This window comes from Pituophis catenifer, unplaced genomic scaffold (genome assembly GCF_029215685.1).
Source record: "Pituophis catenifer annectens isolate HBS135680 unplaced genomic scaffold, rPitCat1.0.hap2 SCAF_10, whole genome shotgun sequence".
Lineage (NCBI taxonomy): Eukaryota > Metazoa > Chordata > Lepidosauria > Squamata > Colubridae > Pituophis > Pituophis catenifer.
Genome location: NW_027256890.1, coordinates 4,852,340 through 4,877,137, shown reverse-complemented (window position 1 = coordinate 4,877,137; position 24,798 = coordinate 4,852,340). Strand labels below are relative to the sequence as shown.

The following is a 24,798-nucleotide window of genomic DNA, read 5'->3' as shown; positions in this document are numbered from 1 at the left end:
TGTGCCCTACTTCCGGCGAGGTCCCTGGCGGCTTCATTCCCTCCTTTTCCAAGCACCGGAAGCCAGGGGCTCCTCTTCCGCTCTTGCCGCGACTCTATGGTCCCGTTCCCTTCGGCAGCAGCAGTCCGCCGTAAGGAAAGGGCCCCCTCCAAGCAACAAGGTGGGCGGCCATGCCGTTCCGCTTAAAGGGGACGCTGATGTTTTTAACTGTGGCCATTTATTCCCCTGGTCATTTTTAAAAAATGTTTTACCGGTTTTTTTATTGTTTGTAAGCCGCCTCCAGACGAGATGAACGGCACACAAATCTGATTGGATAGATAGATAGATAGATAGATAGATGGATGGATGGATGGATGGATGGATGGATGGATGGATGGATGGATAGACAATGAGGGATGGATGAGGGATGGATGGAGAAATAGAGACAGACAGACAATGATGGATGGATGGAAATATTAACAGATTAAAGATTAACAGAGTTGGAAGGGACCTTGTAGGTCATCTAGTCCAAACCCCCCCCCCCCCCCCGCTAGTCATCTAGTCCATCCGGATTGAAGGATGGATGAATGGAGAGACAGACAGATGGACAGACAGACAGACAAAGACAGACTGATGGATGGATGATGAATGGAAAGAGAGATAGAGACGGTGATGGATGGATGGAAATATTAGCAGATTAAAGATTAATAGAGTTGGAAGGGACCTTGTAGGTCATCTAGTCCATCCAGATGGATGGATGGATGGATGGAGACAGACAGACAGACAAAGACAGACAATGATGGATGGATGACGAATGGAGAGAGAGATAGAGACAGACAGACAATGATGGGTGGATGGATGGATGGATGGAAATTTTAACAGATTACAGATTAACGGAGTTGGAAGGGACCTTGTAGGTCATCTAGTCCAACCATCCGCTAGTCATCTAGTCCATCCGGATGGATGGATGGAGAGACAGACAGACAGACATAGACAGACATAGACAGACACAATGATGGATGGATGATGGAGAGAGACATACAGATAGACGATGGATTGATGAATGGATAGCTGGATGGATGGATGGACAGACAAAGACAGACATAGACAGACACAATGATGGATGGATGATGGATGGACGGATGAATGGAGAGACAGACAGATAGACAATGATGGATGGATGGATGGATGAAGAGGCAAATAGTAATATAGACTGCAGAATGTGTGCATGAGTCTGAGATCTAATTCAAAGAAATTAAAAGAAACAGTGCCTTATATTAAGTAGATGATATTCTACTGTGTGCTCTTTATTGTCTCTTAAGAAAAAATATTGTATTGAGATAAATGGTTGCAGAGATGTTTTTTTAATAGCCTAGATTAGTGTTTCTCAGCCTCTCTGGTTTTAAGATGTGTGGACTTAACACCCAGAATCCACAGTTCCTGAATTCCTCAATCCCTTTCAGGTCTCTTTAGCAGCAGAAATGTTTTATTATTCTCAAACCGACTTAAGCAGTGGGAACAGAAATTAAATTGATAACAGTAGCGTGATCAATATTTTTCAGCTGCAGTTGTCAATGAACTTCCTGTCCAAAGGCAAGCATGGTTTTCTCTCTTGTGACTATGTCAGAAAGAAACTGGAAACCGGACAGTCAATCTGTTGACTGTTGAGTTTCCTTAAAAACTCTGATTTCTTTCAGTCTCACCACTATCTGCATTAGAAGAGAGAGAGCAGCTAGTTTCTGATTTTAAAGCAATATCTTTTCAACTTATCTCTCGAAATATAAAGAAGTGGCTTTATCATCTGACATCTCAAGTCTAAACCTTCTTGACTCAGGAAGGCTGGCTTTGAATTCTCTAGCAGAAATCCAAAGAGATAAACACTTTGGGGGCTGTGAAGTACAAAGTCTATCATCCCCAGCCAACATGGGAATGACAATTCAACATCACCGGAAATGCTTAGGGTAGAAAAAGCTGGATTGATTGTGCCTCAAAATCTGTACGGAGAAAAACATAATCTCGCAATAACAATAACAATGATTCAGATTCCAGGAAAAAAAAAAATTGTAAAAAAAAATTGTTATCAGACTCCTGAATGGTGCAATTCTTTCTACTGGGGATTCTGATTTATTTACTGACTGGTGTTGCATGTTATTTTTATTCTACTACCTACTATTGTACTTTTCCTTCCTGTATTTCTACATTTCATTCTTACTTCTCGTTATCTACCCAAACTTGTCAATTAAGCGCTATGTATATTTGCATACGTGTATATATATTCACTTCCTTTTTAGGTTTGAGATTCATTGCTTGCTGGCTTTCATAAAGCAATTGGATTTGCATTGCTTAATTATTACCAAATTCGTAGAAACCTGCTGGAATCCGGATCCTTAGAAAAACTTGAAATCGCATCCGTGTCAGATCCCTAAAAGTGATACTGCCATTCAAGTGGAGGAAGGGGGGACTTGGATTCGATTTACTAGCATGGCCTGTGTCATCAGATATATTACAACCTATATCCTGGCGCCAAAGAGCCCTGAGATCCCCTTTACCTGGAGGAATTTATATGATAGCCATGTGGGTTGTCTCACTTTAAAGGGAAGTGGTGGGAATGCATGTTTGTTCGGGTTCTCAAAGGAAATAGTAAAGAAAACATCTTCACACTTGTGTATTGGCTAAAATCTGCATTCTGACTTAAAGGGAGGGGTCTCTACCACTTTATTGGAAATGCGTAAGATCTCCGACCTCCGGGTATTTCGTTGTGCATTCAAGACCCTGTTGTTCCGCCAGGCTGGGCTATCAACATAACAATTTTAAATTGGGTTTTAAATTCCTGGGGTTTTAAATTGAGCCGAATTCATTTAATAATTTTAAACTTTTTAACTGATCTTGTGTTTTTAATAGACTGTACACTGCCCTGAGTCCTTCGGGAGAAGGGCGGTATAGAAATAAAATTATTTTATTTATTTATTTATTTATTTATTAATTATTTAATCCTACTGCTTTGCCTAAGGGTATTCAGATTGTGCTTTAGCTGGATGGCTTTCACTTCTGCTTAATAAAAGAATCCTTTTGAACAACTACGTTTCAAGAGTTCGTACTTTCTTAAATTGGAAGGAGAGGCGATCCTTACAATCCGCTTTTCCCCATTCCAGATACCAAAGAAACAAACTGCGCCCACAGCAAGAAACCAATGAAAGTCCCATTCAGAGTTTCACTTCTTTGCGAAATTTGGGGACTATCCAAACAGCAGCTGCTGTGGAAGCCCAGCTGCCCCCATCCCGGCTATCTGTGTTCCCAAACAGATGACTCCGGACAGAAATAAACACCCGTGCGTGCAAAAGAGAGTCAAGCACACGCACGCAACCCTATTCCAAAGCATGCTTAGTTTAAAGCATTGCAACATGGTTGCACGTGACAAAAACCCCATGACTCGCTTTGGGCGTGCTCTGTTGTTGAGTCTCTCTTGGTGATCCACCCCCCCCACCCCAAAATAAAAATAAAAAAATAAAATCCAAAGAAATAAAGAACGAGAAGGGAAAGCACTCCAAAATGGAATAAAGCCGCCTCTGATCCGGCCCGACTCCGAATTGCACCCTTTAAACGCGCGCTTCCAATTTGAGTTTATTTTTTTGCAAGCGAAACGAGAAAGCAGGAAGAACTGCCTCTTTTTTGCAAATCACGGGGGAAGCCCGTGAGCGACGGCGCGCAGCAGCCAATCCGCGAGCGCGGCCCGGGCCGAAAGAGGCGGGCTTAGAGAACAACCTGGGCATTCCCAAGCAAGAAGGCGAAGCGGCGGCCGGCAGAGAACGGCGGCGGGAGGGGGAGAAGGCTCCGGGAACGGCGGCCAGCGTCAGGCTTTTCTAGTGAGGTGTTGGGCGGGGGGTAGGAGGAGAGAATCTGGCGCCGGCTCGGAAGAGCCCCCGAAACCGGGAGATTACGGGTTCGAATCCCACTTGGGGAAGAGTTTGGGTTTAGAAGTGGGGAGTTTAGGTTAAAAGTTTCGGGGTACGGGGTGAGTCCGGCTCTTGGAAGTCACGTCCCCCTTCGTTCTTTAGTTCCTAAGAGGGGATCTGAGCAGCCGAGGCACTTGGAAGTTGCCTGGAGTAGTAGGGAGGAAGGGTTGGAGGAGGGTGCCAAAGCTGGGTGAAGGTAGTAGGGGAACCCCAAAGGTTCCTTGGTCCCTAAAGGGAGAGGACATTGGAGGGGGACTTAAGGGTTAGTTAGGGGGAGATATTTTTCAGTTGGGTCACCCAACAGGAGAAGTTGAGTAAGGAGTTGGCCAACCAGCAATGCAAGAGGCTGAGTCCAACGAGAGGAGCCCGCTCTTAGAGCCCAACGCTCGGTCGTCCGTCTCCTTCCCTCCGGCCAACGTCTTCCATGGACGGCGCTTGGCATGTGCTGCGGTGCTTCTAGCGGAGCTGCTGGAGAGGGTGGCCTTCTATGGCATCACCTCGAACTTGGTGCTCTTCCTCAATGGGATTCCTTACAACTGGGAAGGTGCCCAAGCCAGCCAGGCCCTTCTCCTCTTCATGGGCATCACCTACCTGGTCTCCCCTTTTGGGGGCTGGCTAGCCGACGCACTATTGGGCAAGTTCCCCACCATCTTGGTCAGCATGGCGGTCTACCTCTTGGGCATGCTGGCTTTCCCCGCCATGGCCATCGCTCCTAGCCGTCAGTGGATCTGCGGGGAGCTTCATCCGTGGCCCATTGAGAACTGCTCGTCGCCTCTGCAGAGCAATACCACGTCTGCCCCATGCCCATCACATGGGGACATGCGTTACTGTCTCTTCGCCACCTATGGCGGCTTGGTGTTGGTTGGGCTGAGCGTGGGCTCCGTGAAGGCCAACATCACCCCCTTCGGAGCTGATCAGGTGATGTAACCTTCATTGATTTCTTCCCTAACAAAGCCTTGGATTGGGTTGTTAAATGGGTGATCAAGCCAACAGGCTGGACAGCTTCACGTCTTGTCTTTGCTGTTGTCCTTAGTTGGTTGGTTTAGATCTTCTTGGAGATGTGGTCCCTGCCAAAACACCATAGGTAAGTGGGAAAACAGGTGGTTTCTTAAGATAGGTTCCATGAGAGGTTGGACCGTCCTCGGCTTGCTTTCATAAGGAATTTCTGCACTAATTGGGGAGTGGAGGTGGGAAGCTAATTAATAGAGTCTTCCTACTCTAAATATTCCTACTCTGGATATGAAGGGACGTGGTGGCTCAGTGGCTAAGACGCTGAGCTTGTCGATCGAAAGGTTGGCAGTTCAGCAGTTCGAATCCCGAGTGCCGCATATTGGGGTGAGCTCCCGTAACTAGTCCCAGCTTCTGCCAACCTAGCAGTTTGAAAGCATATAAAAAATGCAAGTAGAAAAATAGGGACCACCTTTGGTGGGAAGGGAACCGCATTCCGTGCGCCTTTGGCGTTGAGTCATGCCACTTGACCACGGAGACGTCTTCGGACAGCGCTGGCTCTTTGGCTTTGAAACAGAGATGAGCACCGCCCCCTAGAGTCGGGAACGACTAGCGCATATGTGCGAGGGGAACCTTTACCTTTACTCTAGATATCTATGATCATCTTCCCCATTTCCAGACATGGCTGCAGAAGCAACTGGAAAATGGTTTATAGCAACCTTCTCCAATCCGGTGGGACCCATCAACTCATAGGTTTGGCCTCAACGGTCAGTTCAAAGAAGGTTGGGGTGGACAATGCTGAGCTAATGCAGCAATGAGAAGGTTGGGGTGGACAATGCTGAGCTAATGCAGCAATGGTCTCAAATGATGGTTAGCAGCTTTTTGGCCTTCAAGTGATGAGCAGTGATTGATTTTTATGGTGAGACCCACCACATCAACTCATTCCTGTCATATCTTGGTTTTGTGGGTCTGTTGCATGTGACGCTCAGAGGATGGAATTTTTTCTTAGTTCTCCTCCCATCTGTGGCTTTGTGGATTTTGAGATTAGCTTCCCATATCTAATCCTCATGATGGTCCTTTCTATCAACTGTCTCCTCCTCTTTGACTCTCCACCACCAAATTTGGGTGTGTGGTGGAAGATTCTCAGAGTTGGTTGGAAAGGCTCTTCATATCGGGAGATACCTTGGAAAGGAAAGGCCCAAGAAAGGGGAAAATTCAAGAATTAAGGGCCATGAATGAGCTAAGCAACACCAGAAGAAAAGCTACCTTTGAAGTGTGTTGTGAATGGATGTCTCGCTCAAGAACGTTGAGATGGCTTTGCTCCCACGCTTGCTTGATTTTAGTTTGTGCGTGACATAAGTACGTTATCTCCATAAACTAATGACCTGAGCCAGTCTACTGTTTGCTTTAGAAGAAGACACAGGAAATCTGAGATAAAGAAATATTTGGTAGGTTCTTCTCAATTCTTCTGTCCTTCAACAGTGTCCTGTGAGTGAGATCTCCTTTAACAGATCCCGTTTCTTCTGTTCTCTTGACTTTGGGTTGGACAATGGAGGGTTAAGAAATATTTCTGAGTAGGCCAGATTTAAAATTGGAATCTTCAGCTGCTCTTTAGACCAAATTGTCCTTGTTAATAGTAGATGTTCATGTGCCTTGAATGTGCTTGCTCTGCTTTTTGGGGATATTAGCATCTGTTTCTTGCAAACTCATCCTTCTTCCCCAGTTCTGATGTCTTTGAGATACGTTTACAACTTTACGTTCAGCTTGTTTAAGCTGTGTAACTTTCTGGGTGGCTAAAACAGCTGTGGTTTCGGATCATGAGAGTTGTAGTCATTTGGCCTGCACCAGATTGGGAAAAATAGAGACTGACTTCCTGAAAAATGTGTACCAAACTATTTCCTAGAGGCAGCCGACTGAGTATATATATAAAAAAACATTTATGTTCTATTGAGACAAAGAAATTGGCCTCTAAAACTTCCCAGTATGCTAATTTCTCTCTTTTGCTTACTACGCTGTGTTGTGCTAAATTTCTATATAATTCTTCCTCTGTGCTAATCGCCCTGACCTGAAATGCACACAATTGTGGCCTTGTGACCAATCAGACATGTGACATCAAAAAGGGAAGGTTTGTTCCAGAAAACACACACATAACAACTTGCCTATCGTGAGTTTGGTCCTCCAGATGTTGCCTTCCCCGTCAGCCGGCTGATAGCAAGGAATTCTGGATTTGTAATTCGACAACATCTGGAAGATCCGTCTCTGCGGAAATGAAACTTGGACTTTGAGGAATGAGGATTGATTGACTCATTTGAACTTCGGAAGATTGGAGAAGATTGCCGAGAAGGCCCATGGACAACCAAGACAAGCAATGGCTCGTCAAACAGATAAATCTAGAGTTCTCACTCAAGGCGTGAATGATCAGGCTCAAATTGTCCTACATTATGTGAAGAAACTCTGGAGAAAGGTTCAGATGCTAGAAAAGGTGGAAAGAAAGGGAAGGAGAAGATGAGATGGATGGACTCAAGTTACAGTGATGATAGGGCCACCATGGGAAGAGATTCTTGAAGACATCCTTCATACATATCATACATATTATGTATATGGTCGCTGAGAGTCAACTCCATGGCATTCAGTCAGTCACAGATGAAATCAAATTTCTGTTTCCTATCGATCAACTACTTCTGTTGACACAAGATCAGAGATGAAATCCAGCAGGTTCTGACAGATTCTGGAGAACCGGTAGCGGAAATTTTGAGTAGTTCAGAGAACTGGCAAATATCACCTCTGGCTCGCCCCAGAGTGGGGAGGGAATGGGGATTTTGCAGTATTCTTTCCCTAGAGTAGGGTGGGAATGGAGATTTTGCAATATCCTTCCCCTGCCACGCCCACCAAGCCACGCCTACAGAACCAGTAGGGACAAAAATTGGATTTCACCCCTGCTTAAGATGTAAACCAGGGATGTTCAACCTTGGAAACAAGACCCGTGGACTTAAATTCCCCAGCCAGCATACAGGCGTGGTATTTACTTACTTTCCCTACCAGTTTGCAAATGTGAGCATGCGCACGCTCTCGCTTCGCTCACACGTGCCCCATCCATGCATGCGCCCGGCCTTCCAAGCATGTGCTTTGTTGGCATGCGTGCCTTCTGCGCATGCGCCCGGACTCAAAAATGTGCCAAAATGGCAAAGAGCCAGGGTGGGTGGATGGGCGATTTTCACTACCGGTTCGGATGAACTGATCCGAACCGGCTGAATACCACCTCTGCCAGCATACTAGCTGGAAAATTGTGGGAGTTGAAATCCACCTGTTTTAAAGCATGCTGGCTGGGGAATTCTGGGAGTTGAAGTCCACCCGTTTTAAAGGATGCTGGCTAAGGAATTCTGGGAGTTGAAGTCCACCAGTCTTAAAGCATGCTGGCTGGGGAATTCTGGGAGTTGAAGTCCACTCGTCTTAAAGGATGCTGGCTGGGGAATTCTGGGAGTTGAAGTCCACAAGGCTTAAAGTTGCCAAGATTGGACACCTTTGCCCTCAACCAAAGTTTGTCAAGGCACACCTTCATTGTTCTTCTCTCAAAAATGAATGTAGGGCTCTTTTCATTTTCCTGATGTTGTTTTAATTATACCCGCAAAACACACTTACGCCTGATTCCAAATAGGCAGACTTGAGCAATGCAGTGATTTCATCCCAGCGTGCTGAAAATGAGGATTTTTTCATTGTTCTCCCAGCTGTTTTCAAGTTCCTCTTTTAAATTAGTAGTTTGCTTCCTGTTCTTCTCTTTGACACATGGTGAGTGTAAAAAGAAACAACCCTGACTTCTCATAGTTCTGAATTCAGCTGTCATCACTGCGAGGAAATGAAACCGATCTGAAACATAAAAATGGCAAAGGATGAGAAAGCCAAAAATCTTTCTACATCTCGCCAGGGGCACGAGCAGTTCTTAATTCATTATGGTTAAAGGAATCCTTGTATATTCACTTGTTGCATATTTCTCCAGGAACTCAAAGCGGGGAGTCTGTCTTGGACCCCAGCAACAGGTGGTCCTCGACTTACGACCACAGTAGAGACTAGAAAAATCATCATTAAGAGCCGTGATAGCACAGTGTTTAGAATGCAGTTCCATAGGCTACTACTGCCGGCAGCCAGCAGTTCGGCAGTTCAATTCTCACCGGCGCTAGGTTGACTCAGCCTTCCATCTTTCCGAGGTTGGTAAAATGAGGACCCAGGTTGTTGGGGGCTAAAGGCTGACTCTGTAAACCGCGTAGAGAAGGGCTGTAAAGTACTGTGAAGCGGTATATAAGTCTAAGGGCTGTTGCTATTTTCCTTCCTTCCTTCCTTCCTTCCTTCCTTCCTTCCTTCCTTCCTTCCTTCCTTCCATCCATCCATCCATCCATCCATCCATCCATCCATGGTGCACAGTGGTTAAACTGCAATATTGCAAGCTAACTCTGCCAACTGCAAGCAGTTTGATTCTCACCAGCTCAAGGTTGACTCAGCCTTCCATCTTTCTGAGGTGGGTAAAATGAGGACCCAGATTGTTGGGGGCAAGAGGCTGACTCTGTGAACCGCTTAGAGAGGGGCTGTAAAAGCACTGTGAAGCAGTATATAAGTCTAAGTCCTATTGCTATTTTCCTTCCTTCCTTCCTTCCTTCCTTCCTTCCTTCCTTCCTTCCTTCCTTCCTTCCTTCCTTCCATCCATCCATCCATCCATCTATCCATCCATCTATGGTGCACAGTGGTTAAACTGCAATATTGCAAGCTAACTCTGCCAACTGCAAGCAGTTTGATTCTCACCAGCTCAAGGTTGACTCAGCCTTCCATCTTTCTGAGGTGGGTAAAATGAGGACCCAGATTGTTGGGGGCAAGAGGCTGACTCTGTGAACCGCTTAGAGAGGGGCTGTAAAAGCACTGTGAAGCAGTATATAAGTCTAAGTCCTATTGCTATTTTCCTTTCTTCCTTCCTTCCTTCCTTCCTTCCTTCCTTCCTTCCTTCCTTCCTTCCTTCCTTCCATCCATCCATCTATCCATCCATCTATGGTGCACAGTGGTTAAACTGCAATATTGCAAGCTAACTCTGCTGACTGCAAGCAGTTTGATTCTCACCAGCTCAAGGTTGACTCAGCCTTCCATCCTTCCAAGGGGGGTAAAATGAGGACCCAGATTGTTGGGGGCAAGAGGCTGATTTTGTAAACCGCTTAGAGAGGGGCTGTAAAGCACCATGAAGCAGTATATAAGTCCTATTGCTATTTTCCTTCCTTCCTTCCTTCCTTCCTTCCTTCCTTCCTTCCTTCCTTCCTTCCATCCATCCATCCATCCATCCATGGTGCACAGTGGTTAAACTGCAATATTGCAAACTAACTCTGCCAACTGCAAGCAATTTGATTCTGAACCGGCTCAAGGTTGACTCAGCCTTCCATCCTTCCGAGGTTGGTAAAACAAGGACCCAGATTGTTGGGGGCAAAATGCTGACTTTGTAAGCCGCTTAGAGAGGGGCTGTAAAGCACTGTGAAGTGGTATATAAGTCTAAGTCCTATTGCTATTTTACTTTCCTTCCTTCCTTCCTTCCTTCCTTCCTTCCTTCCTTCCTTCCTTCCTTCCTTCCTTCCTTCCATCCATCCATCCATGGTGCACAGTGGTTAAACTGCAATATTGCAAACTAACTCTGCCGACTGCAAGCAGTTCGATTCTCACCAACTCAAGGATGACTCGGCCTTCCATCCTTCCGAGGTTGGTAAAATAAGACCCAGATTGTTGGGGGCCAGATGCACTAGGAAGCAGTATTTAAATTTAAGTGCTCTTGCTATTAAGCCATGTGGTCATTAAGGGAGGCATCGTGTGACCATACTCCATTTTACAACTTTTTTTTACCATGGTCATTAAGTGGGACATGTGACTACAACCTGCCACCTTCCCTTTTTTTTTTTTTTGGACTTTCCTTGTTGGAAGCTGGCTGGGATCATGTGATCCACCAACGCACTGCAAACATTGTACATTTGTCCACCGGGGATGGGGTGGGAGTATAAGGTGGTCTTCTCCAGCAGGGGGTTGGACTACAAGACCTTCAAGGCCTCTTCCAACCTTGTTATTCTAAGCAACCTAAGTAAATGCATAATCCAAGTGCCTGGATTATGATCGTATGATCTTAATCCTAACGAGGGCCAGATTTTCAAGGGCGGATTGATATGTAGGAGTCCAGATGTTTAATATGCCACGCAAGGAGCCTGAGTGGCGTAGGAGGCTAATGCCTCCTACTAAGGCAGCATTTAACATCCAGCTGCCTGCAATTACTGTGAGTTCAATTCTCACCAGGCTCAAGGTCGACTCAGCCTTCCATCCTTTCTAAGGTGGGTAAAATGAGGACCCGGTTTGTGGGGGCAATAAGCTGACTTTGTATAAAATATACAAAAGTATGAAGGCTATTGCTTAACGCATTGTAAGCCTCCCTGAGTCTTCGGAGAAGGGCGGCATATAAAAATAAAAAAATAAATAAAAATGCCACCTTCCCTCTGAAATTATACACCCCAATCTTATTTATTTACTAGCTGGATACCTGTGCTTCACTACGAAACTATGTGATTGGGCATGATAAATTGAATTAACCAGAGTAATGCCCGGGTAGATTCCACAACAGATGTCCTTTTCATTGTCATCATCGCCAACGAAGTCTATCTGGAGAAATGAAGGCTGCTGCTGAGGCCCTGCCATGATACTCCCTGTGGTAGATCTGCCCCTGCCCTTCGAATGTTGGCATATTTAGTGATAGCTGCCAGATTAACGTAGGGGTTATTAGATGCATCCTTTTTTACAGCCTCTCTGTTGACTTCGGGATGACTTTGATGATACTTTTTTGACAGCTTCCCTTACTTGGGTTTTCCTAATCGCATCTGTAAATCTTTTCCTGCGTTTTCCCCCCCTTAATTTTAAGTGGTTTTACAGTAGAAGGAACAGATTCGTCTGAACTGAGGAGGTCGGTGTAAGAAGTGAGTTGGGGCTGGGACACGACGCAGGAGAAATTCGGTTCACAATCTGTTGGCTCAGTGGTGGTCGGTGATTGAAACTCATAAGGGAATATCTCTCCCGCCGCCTTGAGTTCGTTCGGAAGCAGTTCCATAGATGGAAGGCGTAGACATTTTGGTGAGGTAGTGACGTTTAGTATTGTAAGGAGCCCCACCCCTGAGTGAAGGACTGGAATGTCTGCCAGTTTGAACTGAGGTAATGTGAGGCAACTGGCAGTTGGAACAGAGTTCTTTTCAGGTAGGGAGGAGGAATAGAACAGACGTTCTCCTTAGCATCAGAGCATGTTAATATACTGTATATAAAATCTAATGATTTCGAAAAATCCTTTCTTAGCGAGCACCTAGAAGCCAAGAGAAACGTAAGTGCCAAATTTCAAGTTTGTAGGCTTTACTGTTCTGGAGATTTTGTGATGACTGAGTGGATTTCGCTTTTATATATACAGTATAGATTAGATTTTAAAACCTGGGGCACTGTGAAAAGGAAAGATGGCTACAGATATCCGAATTCCTTTCTTTGAAGGGTTTTAAGCAAACCAGAAGAAAGAGGGCTAGGAATGAGGGCAGCGGTGCCCTGTTTGGTCTTCATCCAGCTGTGTTGGCACAGATTCCCAGACCGAAACTGGACCTTTTAATGAGGCCACGAACAAGCCCTGTTAGTTAAGGAGGTTGGCTTCATGTAAGCCGGGATGGCATCATTGAACCAAAAACACAGCAAAACAAGTCTCGGGATGATTCAGCTGGCACAGGAGGAATGTTCTGAATTTTTTATTTTCTTCCTTTTTTTGAGAGAGAGCGAGATACAGTAGTGGCTTTTCATTCGCAGCTGTGTCATAGAGCAGCAGCCCCAATGAGTCATGAAAAATGGGGCTTTGGGGCCAAGAGTGTGTCTTGTGTGGATAAATATATCCCTATAACAGCTGCTGGGCATTCAGTCCCCCCAAAAACAGTGATTTATTCTCTGTTCTCAAATGTTTCTCGACTTCGGCTGCTTTAACATACGTGGACTTCAACTCCCAGAATTCCTCAGCCAGCCACAGAGATCCACCAATTGGGGTGTGGTGGTGATTCTCCTTGGTGATTCTTCGATAGGGGAGTGCTTCCTGCGTGCTTGTTTGTTTGTCTGGCGTCAATCCCTGCTTATCTAGTTAAGATAAGGATGAGGATGTGTTAGTAAAGCTACAATAGTGGCCAAAATTGTGGAAACCTTTTGGGAAAAGTGTATTTTCTAAAACTAGCTAATAACAACAGTTTTTTTGGTGGAATAGTACCAATAAAATTATATATCAATGGAAACATAATTTAATCAAGAATGTAATACAATGAAAGAAGCAAAGTCAAAGCGGAAGCCAGATTTGCTTAACAACTGTGTTACAAAATTTAAAAACTGCAATGATTCACTTAACAACTGCCAAGAAAGGTCATAAAATGGGACAAAATTCACTTAACTCACTTACATTGCAAGACATTTTGGGCTCAGTTGTGGTTGTAATTCAAGGACTACTTGTATTGAGTGGATTAAAGAGAGCTGTTTAACTCTAGTGTTGTTAACTTGGCAACATTAAGATATGTGGATTTCAGCTCCCAGAATTCCCCAGCCAGAAAAGCTGACTAGGGAATTCTGGGAGTTGACATCCACACGTCTTTTAAGCCATCAAGGTTGAAAAACACTGGGTTACAAGAATGCTATTTTGTTCTTCTAGGATAGAAGAATAAAATCTTGAAGATCTGCCAAAACTTTCTTCCGCCTCCCCTTATACCAAATAGAATCAAAGTGAGGTTTCCTTGAGTTTCTTTCTCACTCTTTCCATGGCTGACTGGGGAGTTCTGGGAGCTGCAAATCCATTCATCCTCAAAGGGCCCAAGGTTGAAAAACTCTGCTCTCTACGGACTAAAAATGGAATTCTATTTTGCATTTCTCGGTTGCTTTTTATAGAGGCAAAGATTTGCACCTGCTCCTTCAAAGTTTGCTTCTTAAAATATCTCTGGTTTCTTTTTGTGGTATTATAAAATTGACGCCTGTAAAATGTTCCCACTGCAGGTGGGATCCCCTGTGATTAAAATGCTCCTCTCTCTCCCTCCCTCTCTCTCTCTCTCTCTCTCTCTCTCTCTCTCTCTCTCTCTCTCTCCCCACCCCTCTCTCTGTATACATATATGTACCAAGTCATCTTGGTACACAGATGACTTACTCTCTAGGGAAAAATACTGTGGGGGTTAAGACACCCCTAACCTCTCAGGGTGTGTGGGTGTTCCAGCATAACTCTGGAATGCCTAGGCCACTGAAATGAAAAGGAATGAATTATATCTATAGTGTCAAATCACAGTACTTTTGACAGTGATAGTGTGCATTTTGGATTCAACTTCTGTTAAGATACAGCCTGTTGTGCCTTAAAATGGCTTCTACTGTACAGCACAGTGGAGTTGCCATGGTAACGGTTTCACAGTACTTCACAAGGGGGCTCCCTCTGGTAAGGGGGATTGGTTCTTAAAAAAAAAAAACACCCTAGGCCCTCAGCTTCAAGCAAAGAGGGCAAGTTGTCAGAGAGGTGCCTGCTAATGTAGATAATCCCTTCAAAGGCAGGATTGGGATAAATAAATACCTGAGCAATGCCGGGTTATCAGCTAGTGCAGGAATCTGCAAGCTTAAACACTCAAAGAGCCATTTGGACCTGTTTCCCACAGAAAAGAAAACATCGGGAGACACAAAACCTGGGTGGGCATGACCAACTCGACGTCACTCACACCAGTCACATGACCCCCCCCCCAGCCACGCCTACCCAGCCGGTCATTAGGTCAGAGAACCGGTAGTTAAAAAACACCGGAAACCATGAAACCCTTTTGACATCCCTCTCTCTCTCTCCCTCTCTCTGTATCTCTCTGTCTCTGCTCCGGCCACTTCTCCATCACCCGCCATTGCCCTTATCTTCTCAGGCCAGGCGAGGAGTGACTGGGAAGGGAGGGCGAGGGGCAGGGCCAGCCAATGGTGAGATCACGTGACAGGGAACCACAGCAGAGGGCCCAAAGAGCTGCAAGCGGCTCCGGAGCCGCAGGTTGCTGACACCTGAGCTAGTGTGTATATATATATTTTCTGAGGTTTTCGCGGGTGTTCGTATGTAGGTCTTTGGTTATTCGGGTTTTCTCCCACGTAAAATTGGAGGTGTCTTGGCAACATTTCGATGAAGTCTCATTCGTCATCTTCAGGCTGGTGTTTTCGGCTTTGTGCTTCTAGGAGCAATGTGTGTGATCGCAGCTGTTTCTTCCATACATACATATATATATATGTATGTATGTATGTATGTATGTATGTATGTATGTATATATATATATATTTAGTCAGGGTTTTTTCCTATGTAACTCAAGATGTTTATGTAGCCATAGTGGGGTGATATCTCAAATCACCACTTTCAGGCTTTATTAGACATTTTGTGTTGTCTGTTCTGAGACTTATGGGAGACTGGGATAGTACTATTTCTGTCTTATGAGACTTCTTCAGGCAGCCACACCCATATTTTATGACTCCTCCCTGTAAAGGTCAAATATTTATTTTTATTTTGTTCTTTTTAATTCATAGGTTCAAATGTATAATACTTTTTTAGTCAGGGTTTTTTCCTATGTAACTCAAGATGTTTATGTAGCCATAGTGGGGTGATATCTCAAATCACCACTTTCAGGCTTTATCAGACATTTTGTGTTGTCTGTTCTGAGACTTATGGGAGACTATATATATTATTCCTTATATATATGTGTATGTGTATGTGTATGTGTATGTGTATGTATGTATGTATGTATGTATGTATGTATGTATGTATGTATAAAGCAAGAAACTAAAGCAAAAAAAAATTTCTCATAGAGTTTTCTTCTCCCTGGGAAAACAATCTTTAGGTGAAGGATCGAGGTCCAGAAGCCACACGGCGTTTCTTTAACTGGTTTTACTGGAGCATCAATTTGGGAGCCATCCTGTCCCTGGGAGGCATCGCGTACATCCAGCAGAACGTCAGTTTCGCCGTCGGCTACATCATCCCCACGGTTTGCATCGGGGTCTCCTTCGTGGTCTTCCTGTGTGGCCAGAGCGTGTTCATCACCAAGCCGCCGGACGGCAGCGCCTTCACCGACATGTTCAGAATCCTGGCTTATTCTTGCTGTAACCGAAAACAGCCAGAGCGGTTCTCCGGCCCTAGGTAGGTAGAAGTGAAGGCAGGGGGTTATTCCTGAAGGCAGATTATAAGTGAAGGCGGGTGTGTATGTGTGTCTTTCTCCCAGGAGGCTGGACCCAAAGAGACTCGGTGGGTGTAAAAACAAGAGCCTGGGTGTGCATTCAGTTTGCGTTGCTTGGGATTCACGGGAGGGCTCTGTTAAAGCAGCTTTGGGAGGTCTTGAAAGTGAATAGTCCCTAATAGGCATTTTTGCCCATCTCCTCTGTTGTCTCTGTGTGCATTTGTGGTTCTTGAAGGCCCCCGAAACTGCACTTTGAAATTTGGATGGGCGGTTACTCTACAATATAGCACCCCCTTTTCTTTTCTTTTCTTCTCTTCCCTTTTTCACTTTCTCTCCCTTCCCTTCCCCCTTTTCCTTCCTTCCTTCCTCCCTTCCTTCCCTTTCCTCCCGCCCTCCTTCTTTCTCCTTCCTCTCTTCCTTCCCCTTCTCCCTCCTTTACCCCTCCCTCCCTCTCCTCCCTCCCTTTCTCCTTTCCTTCCTTCCCTTCCTCTCTTCCTCCCTCCCTCCTTCCTTCTTTCTCCTTTCCTTCCTCCCTCCTTCCCTCTTTCTCCTTTCCTTCCCTCCCTCCCTCTCTTCCTCCTTCCCTCTTTCTCCTTTCCTTCCTTCCTTTCCCTTCCCCCTACTTTCCCCTCCCTCCCCTTCCTTCCCCTTCTTCCTCCGTCCCTCCTTCCTTCTTTCTCCTTTCCTTCCTTCCTCCCTTCCTCTCTTCCTCCCTCCCTCCTTCCTTCTTTCTCCTTTCCTTCCTCCCTCCCTCTCTTCCTCCTTCCCTCTTCCTCTTTTCCTTCCCTACCTTCCTCCCGCCCTCCCTCTCTTCCTCCTTCCCTCTTCCTCCTTTCCTTCCTTCCTTCCCCTTCCCCCTACTTTCCCCTCCCTCCCCTTCCTTCCCCTTCTTCCTCCCTCCCTCCTTCCTTCTTTCTCCTTTCCTTCCTCCCTCCCTCCCTCCCTTCCTCCTTCCCTCTTTCTCCTTTCCTTCCCTTCCTCCCTCCCTCTCTTCCTCCTTCCCTCTTTTTCTTCCTTCCTTCCTTCCCCTTCCCCCTACTTTCCCCTCCCTCCCCTTCCTTCTTCCTTCCTTCCTCCCTACCTCCTTCCTTTCTTCTTCCCTCTTTCTCCTTTCCTTCCTTCCTTGCTTGCTTCTTTCTTTTTTTCCTCCCTCCCTCCCTTTCCACCCCACCCCACCCCATCATATACAGAGCATTTCAGAAAGTTCATGCAAGCCTTTGGACAGTTTTCCAGAAAAAACAACAAGCCTGCCTTCAATCTGAAAGAATTTCAATTTTTGATGTGCACCCTAACCAACAGGCAGTCTTCAATGTAGTATGTCCCCATCCCACCCATTCTTTGAGTCAACTGATTCTTCGCCTTTGGCACCCCTGAATATTTGGCACCCACCGCCTTTAAAAAAAAAAGCCCAGCTCCAAAGTCTTTGGGTGATGCAGCTGAAAAGGAATAAATTTTCATTTTCTCTTCAAAGGGGCAGTCAAGGGATCCTTCACCCGTCTCAGCCTTCCAGGGACAGCCTTTTTGAAGCAGCCAAGGCCTCCCATGGGGGCCCTTTCCGAGAAGACAAAGTGGAAGACGTCAAGGCCTTGGTCAAAATCATCCCCGTCTTTTTAGCTCTCATCCCGTACTGGACAGTCTACTTCCAGGTGAGTGGATCAACTGTGGTTCGAAAAGAGCCGAGGTGGTGCAGTGGTTAGAGTGCTGGATTGCAGGCTACTTCAGATGACTGCTAGCTGAAGTTCGGCAGTTCAAATCTCACCAGGCTCAAGGTTGACTCAGCCTTCTATCCTTCTGAGATGGGTAAAATGAGGACCCAGATTGTTGGGGGAAAGAGGCTATTTATATTTCTTCTATTTCTGTTTCTGTTATTTCTATTTCTATTTCTATTCTGCCATGGTGGCACAATGGTTAGAATGCAGTATTGCACAGAAACTCTGCCCACTGCCAGCAGTTCAATTCTGACCTGCTCAAGGTTGACTCAGCCTTCCCTCCCTCTGAAGTGGTTAAAATGAGGATCTTCCTTCCATGGTACACAGTGGTTAGAATGCAGCATTGCAGGCAAACTCTGCCCACTGCCAGCAGTTCGATTCTGAACCGGCTCAAGGTTGACTCAGCCTTCCATCCTTCCCAGGATGGACCCAGTGTCAAGTTTCGAGGTCGTCTCAAATAAATTGCATTTCAAAGAAAGTCTTTGATGAAAAACTTCCATTTATTAAGCACGACATTCTAACTCCGACTCCATCGTAGCCAACACTGACTTCCTGACCCAAAACCCTCCTTTTCCTTTCCCCACTCCTCTGCACTCATTGGCCATCTTCCAAGTCACTCTACCCCTAATCTACTGCTCCAGCTCAAAGGAATTTCCCCCCTCCCATCCCATATCCTAGGGGATATTATCTCCAGGGAAAATAAGTAGGTGAAAAGTCAAACGCCCCTTTCCAGATGCCTCCGCTTCTCCTTCTTATGTCAGCACTAGAGTAAATTCAGCTTGAAGTGCTGACACCCAGATTATTGGGGACCATATGCTGACTCTGTAAACTGTTTCTGGGTTTTGTAAAGAACACTAATGAACAATAAATCCTTTCGACTTCACAGATGCAGACCACCTATGTCCTCCAGAGCCTTCACCTGAGAATTCCACAGTTTTCCAACTTTACGTCAAACGGCACCACGAACGCCCACACGGTGAGCCACAGAGTGAAAAAAGGATAACAGAGTTGGAAAGTACCTTGGGGATCTTCTAGTCCAGCCCTCCCCATTGGTTGACCTGTTGCTATGCCTATTCCAGCCTATGAATATTCATACTCTGACACTTCCCTCCAGAAGTGCTCCAACACTGGAGGTTTTCATCAAGAGATTGGACAGCCATTTTGCCAGAATGGTATAGAATCTCCTGCTTCAGCAAGGGGTAGGACTAGAGCAGAGGTCTCCAACAGTGGTGAAATCCTGCCAGTTCTGTCCAGTTCGCGCAAATCTGTAGCGGCAACAGGGTGTGGTTTGGCGAACCTGTAGCGGCAGAAGCACAAGTCTCCGCCCATCTGCCCAGACATCGTTACTTCCTGGTTTTTAACCCTCTGTGCATGGGGAAAGCCTTCTGCGCATGCGCAGAGGGTAAAAAATCGGGCGTGAGGATGGCGTGCACACTTCCGAACCGGTAGGGAAGATAAGTAGATTTCACCCCTGGTCTCCAACCTTGGCAACTTTAAGTCTGGCGGACTTCAACTCCCAGAAGCAACGCTGGTTAGGGAATTCTGGGAGTTGAAGTCCGCCAGTCTGTAAAGTTGCCAAGGTTGGAGACCCCTGGACTACATGACCTCCAAGTTGGTCTCTTCCAACCCTCTTACTCTACGTTCTATGTTTTCTAACTAGCTTAAGCAATTGGACTGTCGGCGTTCCAGAAACAAACCCCAACTCCAAGTAAAAATGCTGAAGCAAGCATTTTTCAAAGTTCTATTTACTAGAATCGGTAAACTGGCACATCTGGGAAAACCCGAATCTGAAAGGTCCGGGTTTTCCCTCAGTAAATCAAAACCCCCAAAACCATCCCCTCACTCCTCAGTCAATCACATGCTCCAATCACCATCCGTCCCATCTCGAGACAGCACTCCGACCACTCCTTCTCCAGATTTATTTATTTATTTGATTTATTTGATTTGATTTCTATACCGCCCTACTCCCGAAGGACTCAGGGCGGTGCACAGCCAAACAATAAAACACATACATACAAAATTTAAAAGTAGAATTAAAATCAAATTAAATAGTTTTGGCCCAGACAAATTAAAACCCCAACTATTTAAAACAAATTTTAAAATTTGAATATATAAAATACTAAAAGATATTAAAAAATTAAAAATCTTTCATAAAAGAGGGAGAAAATTAGGCCAGGCCCGCCTGGTGAAATAAAAAGGTCTTGAGAGCGCGGCAGAAGGTGCGCAGATCTGGGATCCTCCGTATCTCCGAGAGGAGCTCGTTCCAGATAGTCGGTGCCCCTACAGGGAAGGCCCTCCCCCTGGGGGCCGCCAGTCAGCATTGTTTGGCCGATGGTACCCGGAGGAACCCCTCTCTATGGGAGCGTACCGGCCGGTGGGAGGCTATTGGTGGTAGCAGGCAGTTCCGCAAGTATCCAGATCCTGAGCCATGGAGCGCTTTAAAGGTGGTAACCAAAACCTTGAAGCGCACCCGAAAGACCACCGGGAGCCAGTGCAGCTCGCGCGGGAGAGGTGTTACATGGGAACACCACGTCTCTCTCATAACCACCCGCGCGGCCGCACTCTGCGCCAGTTGGAGCCTCTGGGTGCTCCTCAAGGATTGCCCTGACCTTGACCAACAGGAAGAATATCATTATGTCTACAGACAACCCCTCTACTAATTCCCCCCTCCTACTTTCCCACACATGAGAAGGTGGCAGCATGGAAGCTTCCGGCCTAATATGGCTTCCAAAGCTGACATGAACTTTTGTTTTGTTTTTAAAAACAGGAAGGTTTCCAAACACCTTTCCATATGTCCATTCGGGTCAGCCGATTGGAGAGGCCCGTTTCCCCTCCACCCCCACCCCCCCAAATTCATTTGGAATGCCTGTTCCGTCGGTTGACCTATCCCTTAACCGCGTCTTGCCCATTTTCAGCATTCCTGGTGCATTTTATCCGGCATGAATATTTAATGATTAGAGTCATCGTGGTTTTCAAAAAAAAAAAAACCCTCCATCGGAGATCTTGGCCGTTTTCCCCGTTTAATTGGGACTTTTCACCCTTCCCCTCTTGAACTTTTCCTGGAGATTACAGAGGAGGGAATAACCTTCTGCAAGCGGCTAAGGGTATATTGGCTTGACCCAGGTCAAAATCTTGCAAGGTGGAAATTTTAATGAAGAGCAGGGCATCTGCAGAAGGTCTGAGACAACAGAGAGAGGGCAAGTGCAGAGCCCGGCTCTGTGTTGGTGTAAATAACAATTTTAGGAACAATTTTGCTGTGCGGATCATGTGTGCTGATGTTTTAACCTATGATCCCTCGTAAAACTGTCATTCTTCTCCGCTTGTGGGGCGATGAAGACAGATCCTTAATGAGTTTACAGTTTCTGCGTGTCAGAAATGGGTGGGAAGTGGGGGGGGGGAGATTTTAATTTCTCTGCTGACAGGATTTTTGTTTTTTAGCTTCTGGGAAGTTGACTGGCCGGCACCAAGGATTTAGCAGATGTTCTCCAAAGCCACCAAGCCATAGGGATAAATGCAAAGTAGAACGGCTTGCCTCCAGAAGTTGTGGGTGTGCTCCAACAGTGGAGGTTTTTAAGAAGAGATTGGACAAACCATTGGTCCGAAATGGCGTAGGGTGTCCTGCCGGTGCTGGGGGTTGGACTAGAAGACCTCCAAGGTCCCTTCCAAGTCTGCTATTCTGTTATTCTGTAAATAGAGCCATGGTGGCGCAGTGGTTAGAATGCAGTATTGCAGGCTACTTCTGCTGACTACCGGCTGACTGCAATTTGGCAGTTCGAATGTCACCAGGCTCAAGGTTGACTCAGCCTTCCATCTTTCTGAGGTGGGTAAAATGAGGACCCAGATTGTTGGGGGCAAGAGGCTGACACTGTAAACCGCTTAGAGAGGGCTGGAAAGCACTGTGAAGCAGTATATAGGTGTAAATGCTCCTTCCTTCCTTCCTTCCTTCCTTCCTTCCTTCTTTCCTTCCTGTGCAGTGGTTAGAATGCAGTATTGCAGGCTAATTCTGCCTACAGCTAGCAGTTTGATTCTCACTGGCTCAAGGTTGGCTCAGCCTTCCACCCTTCCGAGGTCGGTAAAACAAGGACCCAGATTGTTGGGGGCAAAAGGCTGACACTGTAAACCGCTTAGAGAGGGCTGGAAAGCACTGTGAAGCAGTATATAGGTGTAAATGCTCCTTCCTTCCTTCCTTCCTTCCTTCCTTCCTTCCTTCCTTCCATGGTGGTGCAGCGTTTAGAAGGCAGTATTGCAGGCTAACTCTGCCCACAGCCTGGAGTTCGATCCTGACTGGCTCAAGGTTGACTCAGCCTTCCCTCCTTCTGAGGTGGGTAAAATGAGGACCCAGATTGTTGGGGGCAAGAGGCTGACACTGTAAACCGCTTAGAGAGGGCTGGAAAGCACTGTGAAGCAGTATATAGGTGTAAATGCTCCTTCCTTCCTTCCTTCCTTCCTTCCTTCTTTCCTTCCTGTGCAGTGGTTAGAATGCAGTATTGCAGGCTAATTCTGCCTACAGCTAGCAGTTTGATTCTCACTGGCTCAAGGTTGGCTCAGCCTTCCACCCTTCCGAGGTCAGTAAAACAAGGACCCAGATTGTTGGGGGCAAAAGGCTGACACTATAAACCGCTTAAAGAGGGGCTGTAAAGCACTGTGAAGCGGTATATAACTCTAAGTGCTGTTGCTATGGTAGGTTCTGTTCTCTCACACACATTAATCATTGCTGACATGGGGTTGAGGTGCCTCACCGAGCCACACGATGGCTATCTGAAAAAAACGGAGGTCCCGTATTGAGAACTAGAGGGCTGAATTTGGGTTGTTGCCTTCCTCTCTTTCCCCACCACAGTTTTTAACAGATTAACAGAGTTGGAAAGGGACCTTGTAGGTCATCTGGCCGGAGAACAAAGAAAGAGATAGAAGAAAGTGAAAGAATGTGGACATGTGCAGTTAGCTTAGAGATAAAGAACTTGGCAAGCTACGGTAAATCTGAAAGTTCAAAAATAAGAGCTCATCTGGTAAATATAAAAATGCAGTGCATTTATAGAGTGGTATTAGTTCCTGCAACCGTTCTTCATATGTTTGAGTCTCCAACCCTCTAATCATCTTCGCTGCTCTTCTCTGCACTCTTTCTAGAGTCTCAACGTCTTTTTTTTATAGTGTGGAATCCTATTTTATATTTATATATTTATTGATAAAATATTTATATATTTATATATAAAATATTTATATTTTATAGTTCCCCGCGGCTTGGGCTGACCATGTTTGATGCTGTGCTGATCCTCATCCTCATCCCCCCTCAAAGACAAAGTGGTGGATCCCATCTTGAAGAGGAAGGGGCTCCTTCCTTCCTCGCTGAAGAGAAATTGCCTTTGGGATGTTCCTTCGTCATGTGCTCTGCGTTCGCTGCAGGTGAGGACCAGGATTTTGGGTTATGGGAGTGGCACTGGTTATGGATACCGCCGGTGTCATGATTTAGATCTTCCGCTCAGAAACGCGAACTTTTTATAGCCATTCGATTTCTAGGGGTTGCTCTAATTAACAACTTTAGCTGTTAGGTTTTGCTTTCCTATAACGGCCGGCAACTTGGGCATTCAGCGAAGCGGTCGTTAAGTGAAACTGAGCTGCACTTACTGCCTTCCTACCTGCGAAGGTCAACCGTGTAAGCCCTTGTTGTAACGTGACCGTTTTCATCACCGTCGTTCACTTCATACGGTTGCAAAACGAGGCCGTCGCTAAACGTTGGGAGAACACTTTGCTTTGGCCAACCAAAATGTCCAGTTATCCTGAAATCTTCACCAGTGGTTTAATATCTGTGGGCATTATAGGGCAGAGTTCCCCAACCATCCCAGCTTTGTGGTCCGGCAGGGGGGTGGGGGTGGGGGTGAATGGGGCAGAGGGGTCAATTCTACACAAGTGTCCAGCTAGCATGTGCCTGTGTGTGTGCACGCATGTGCAGCTTCCTTTCCGCGAGCGGGTGTGCATGTGTGCATGCAGCTCACACAAATGTGCTGGCCTGCTGTTTCTGCGGCTCGATTGCAAACAGCTCACGGTCCACTAGTGCAGTGGTGGATTGCTCCCGGTTCAGTCCGGTTCTTGCGAACCGGTAGTAACAGCAGTGGGAGGCTCCGCCCACCCCGCCCGGACATCAGCATGAACGATCTGCACATGCACAGACGCGCGCACGCTCCTGTTGCGAACTGGTAGCGGAGGTAAGTAGAATCCACCCCAGCACTAGTGGGCCGCAGCCCAGAGGTTGGGGGAATCCCTGTTCTTCTTCATCATCATCATCATCATCATCATCATCTTTTAATGACCCCATAATCCATTGCAGGTGGAGTCTGGGCAACTGAATGGAGCTGAGTGTTTACTGGCCGGATGCCTTTCCTGTTGCCAGTGCAGAGTTTTGTTCAGCAGATATATTCTCATTGTGCCCAGAGAGAGAAATATCTGCCTCTACCTAGGATCGAACTCACAGCCTCCTGATTGTGAGGCGAGAGTTCCACCTCTAGACCACCGCATCACTCTCTGGGGAACCCTGTTATAGGGGTCTAAACCAGTGATGACTAAAATTTTTCTCGTCGTGTGCCGAAAGCGCGCTTGTGCGTGTCGGCACCCATAATGCAATGCACCCCCTCTGTGCATGCACGCACAACTTCCCCCACGCGCACACGTATGCGACTCTCCCGCCTCCATTAAAAACTGGCCACGGGGGGGGGCGCCACACTCCCCCGCATTACCCCCTGCCCACGCCACAGATGCGTGCAAGATCCCCACGCATGTGCATGAGTCTCCTGCATGCACTCCCCCCACGCATCTCGAAAATCAGCTGGCTGGCGGGAGGCACGCATGCATGCATGGTACAGCTGAGCTAGGCAACGGCTCGCGTACTCGCAGAAAGGGCTCCGTGGTGCCAGCTGTGGCACGCGTGCCATAGGTTCGCCATCATGGGTCTAAACCCATCTTAATTCTATTTCTGATGGTTTGGATTACACT

The 24,798-nt window shown here is 46.4% G+C and overlaps 1 protein-coding gene across 1 annotated transcript in view; it reads left to right on the top strand.

The window, feature by feature from the left end:
* The first annotated feature begins 3,768 nt into the window (after positions 1-3,768).
* SLC15A4 (solute carrier family 15 member 4) overlaps positions 3,769-24,798 on the top strand; it is a 32,888-nt gene continuing 11,858 nt past the window's right edge. The window contains 8 exon segments of the mRNA XM_070950966.1: positions 3,769-4,850; positions 15,773-16,068; positions 17,577-17,751; positions 18,701-18,790; positions 23,042-23,056; positions 23,058-23,096; positions 23,098-23,166; positions 23,169-23,214. Coding sequence (XP_070807067.1) covers positions 4,269-4,850; positions 15,773-16,068; positions 17,577-17,751; positions 18,701-18,790; positions 23,042-23,056; positions 23,058-23,096; positions 23,098-23,166; positions 23,169-23,214 — 1,312 coding nt within the window. The 5' untranslated portion in view covers positions 3,769-4,268.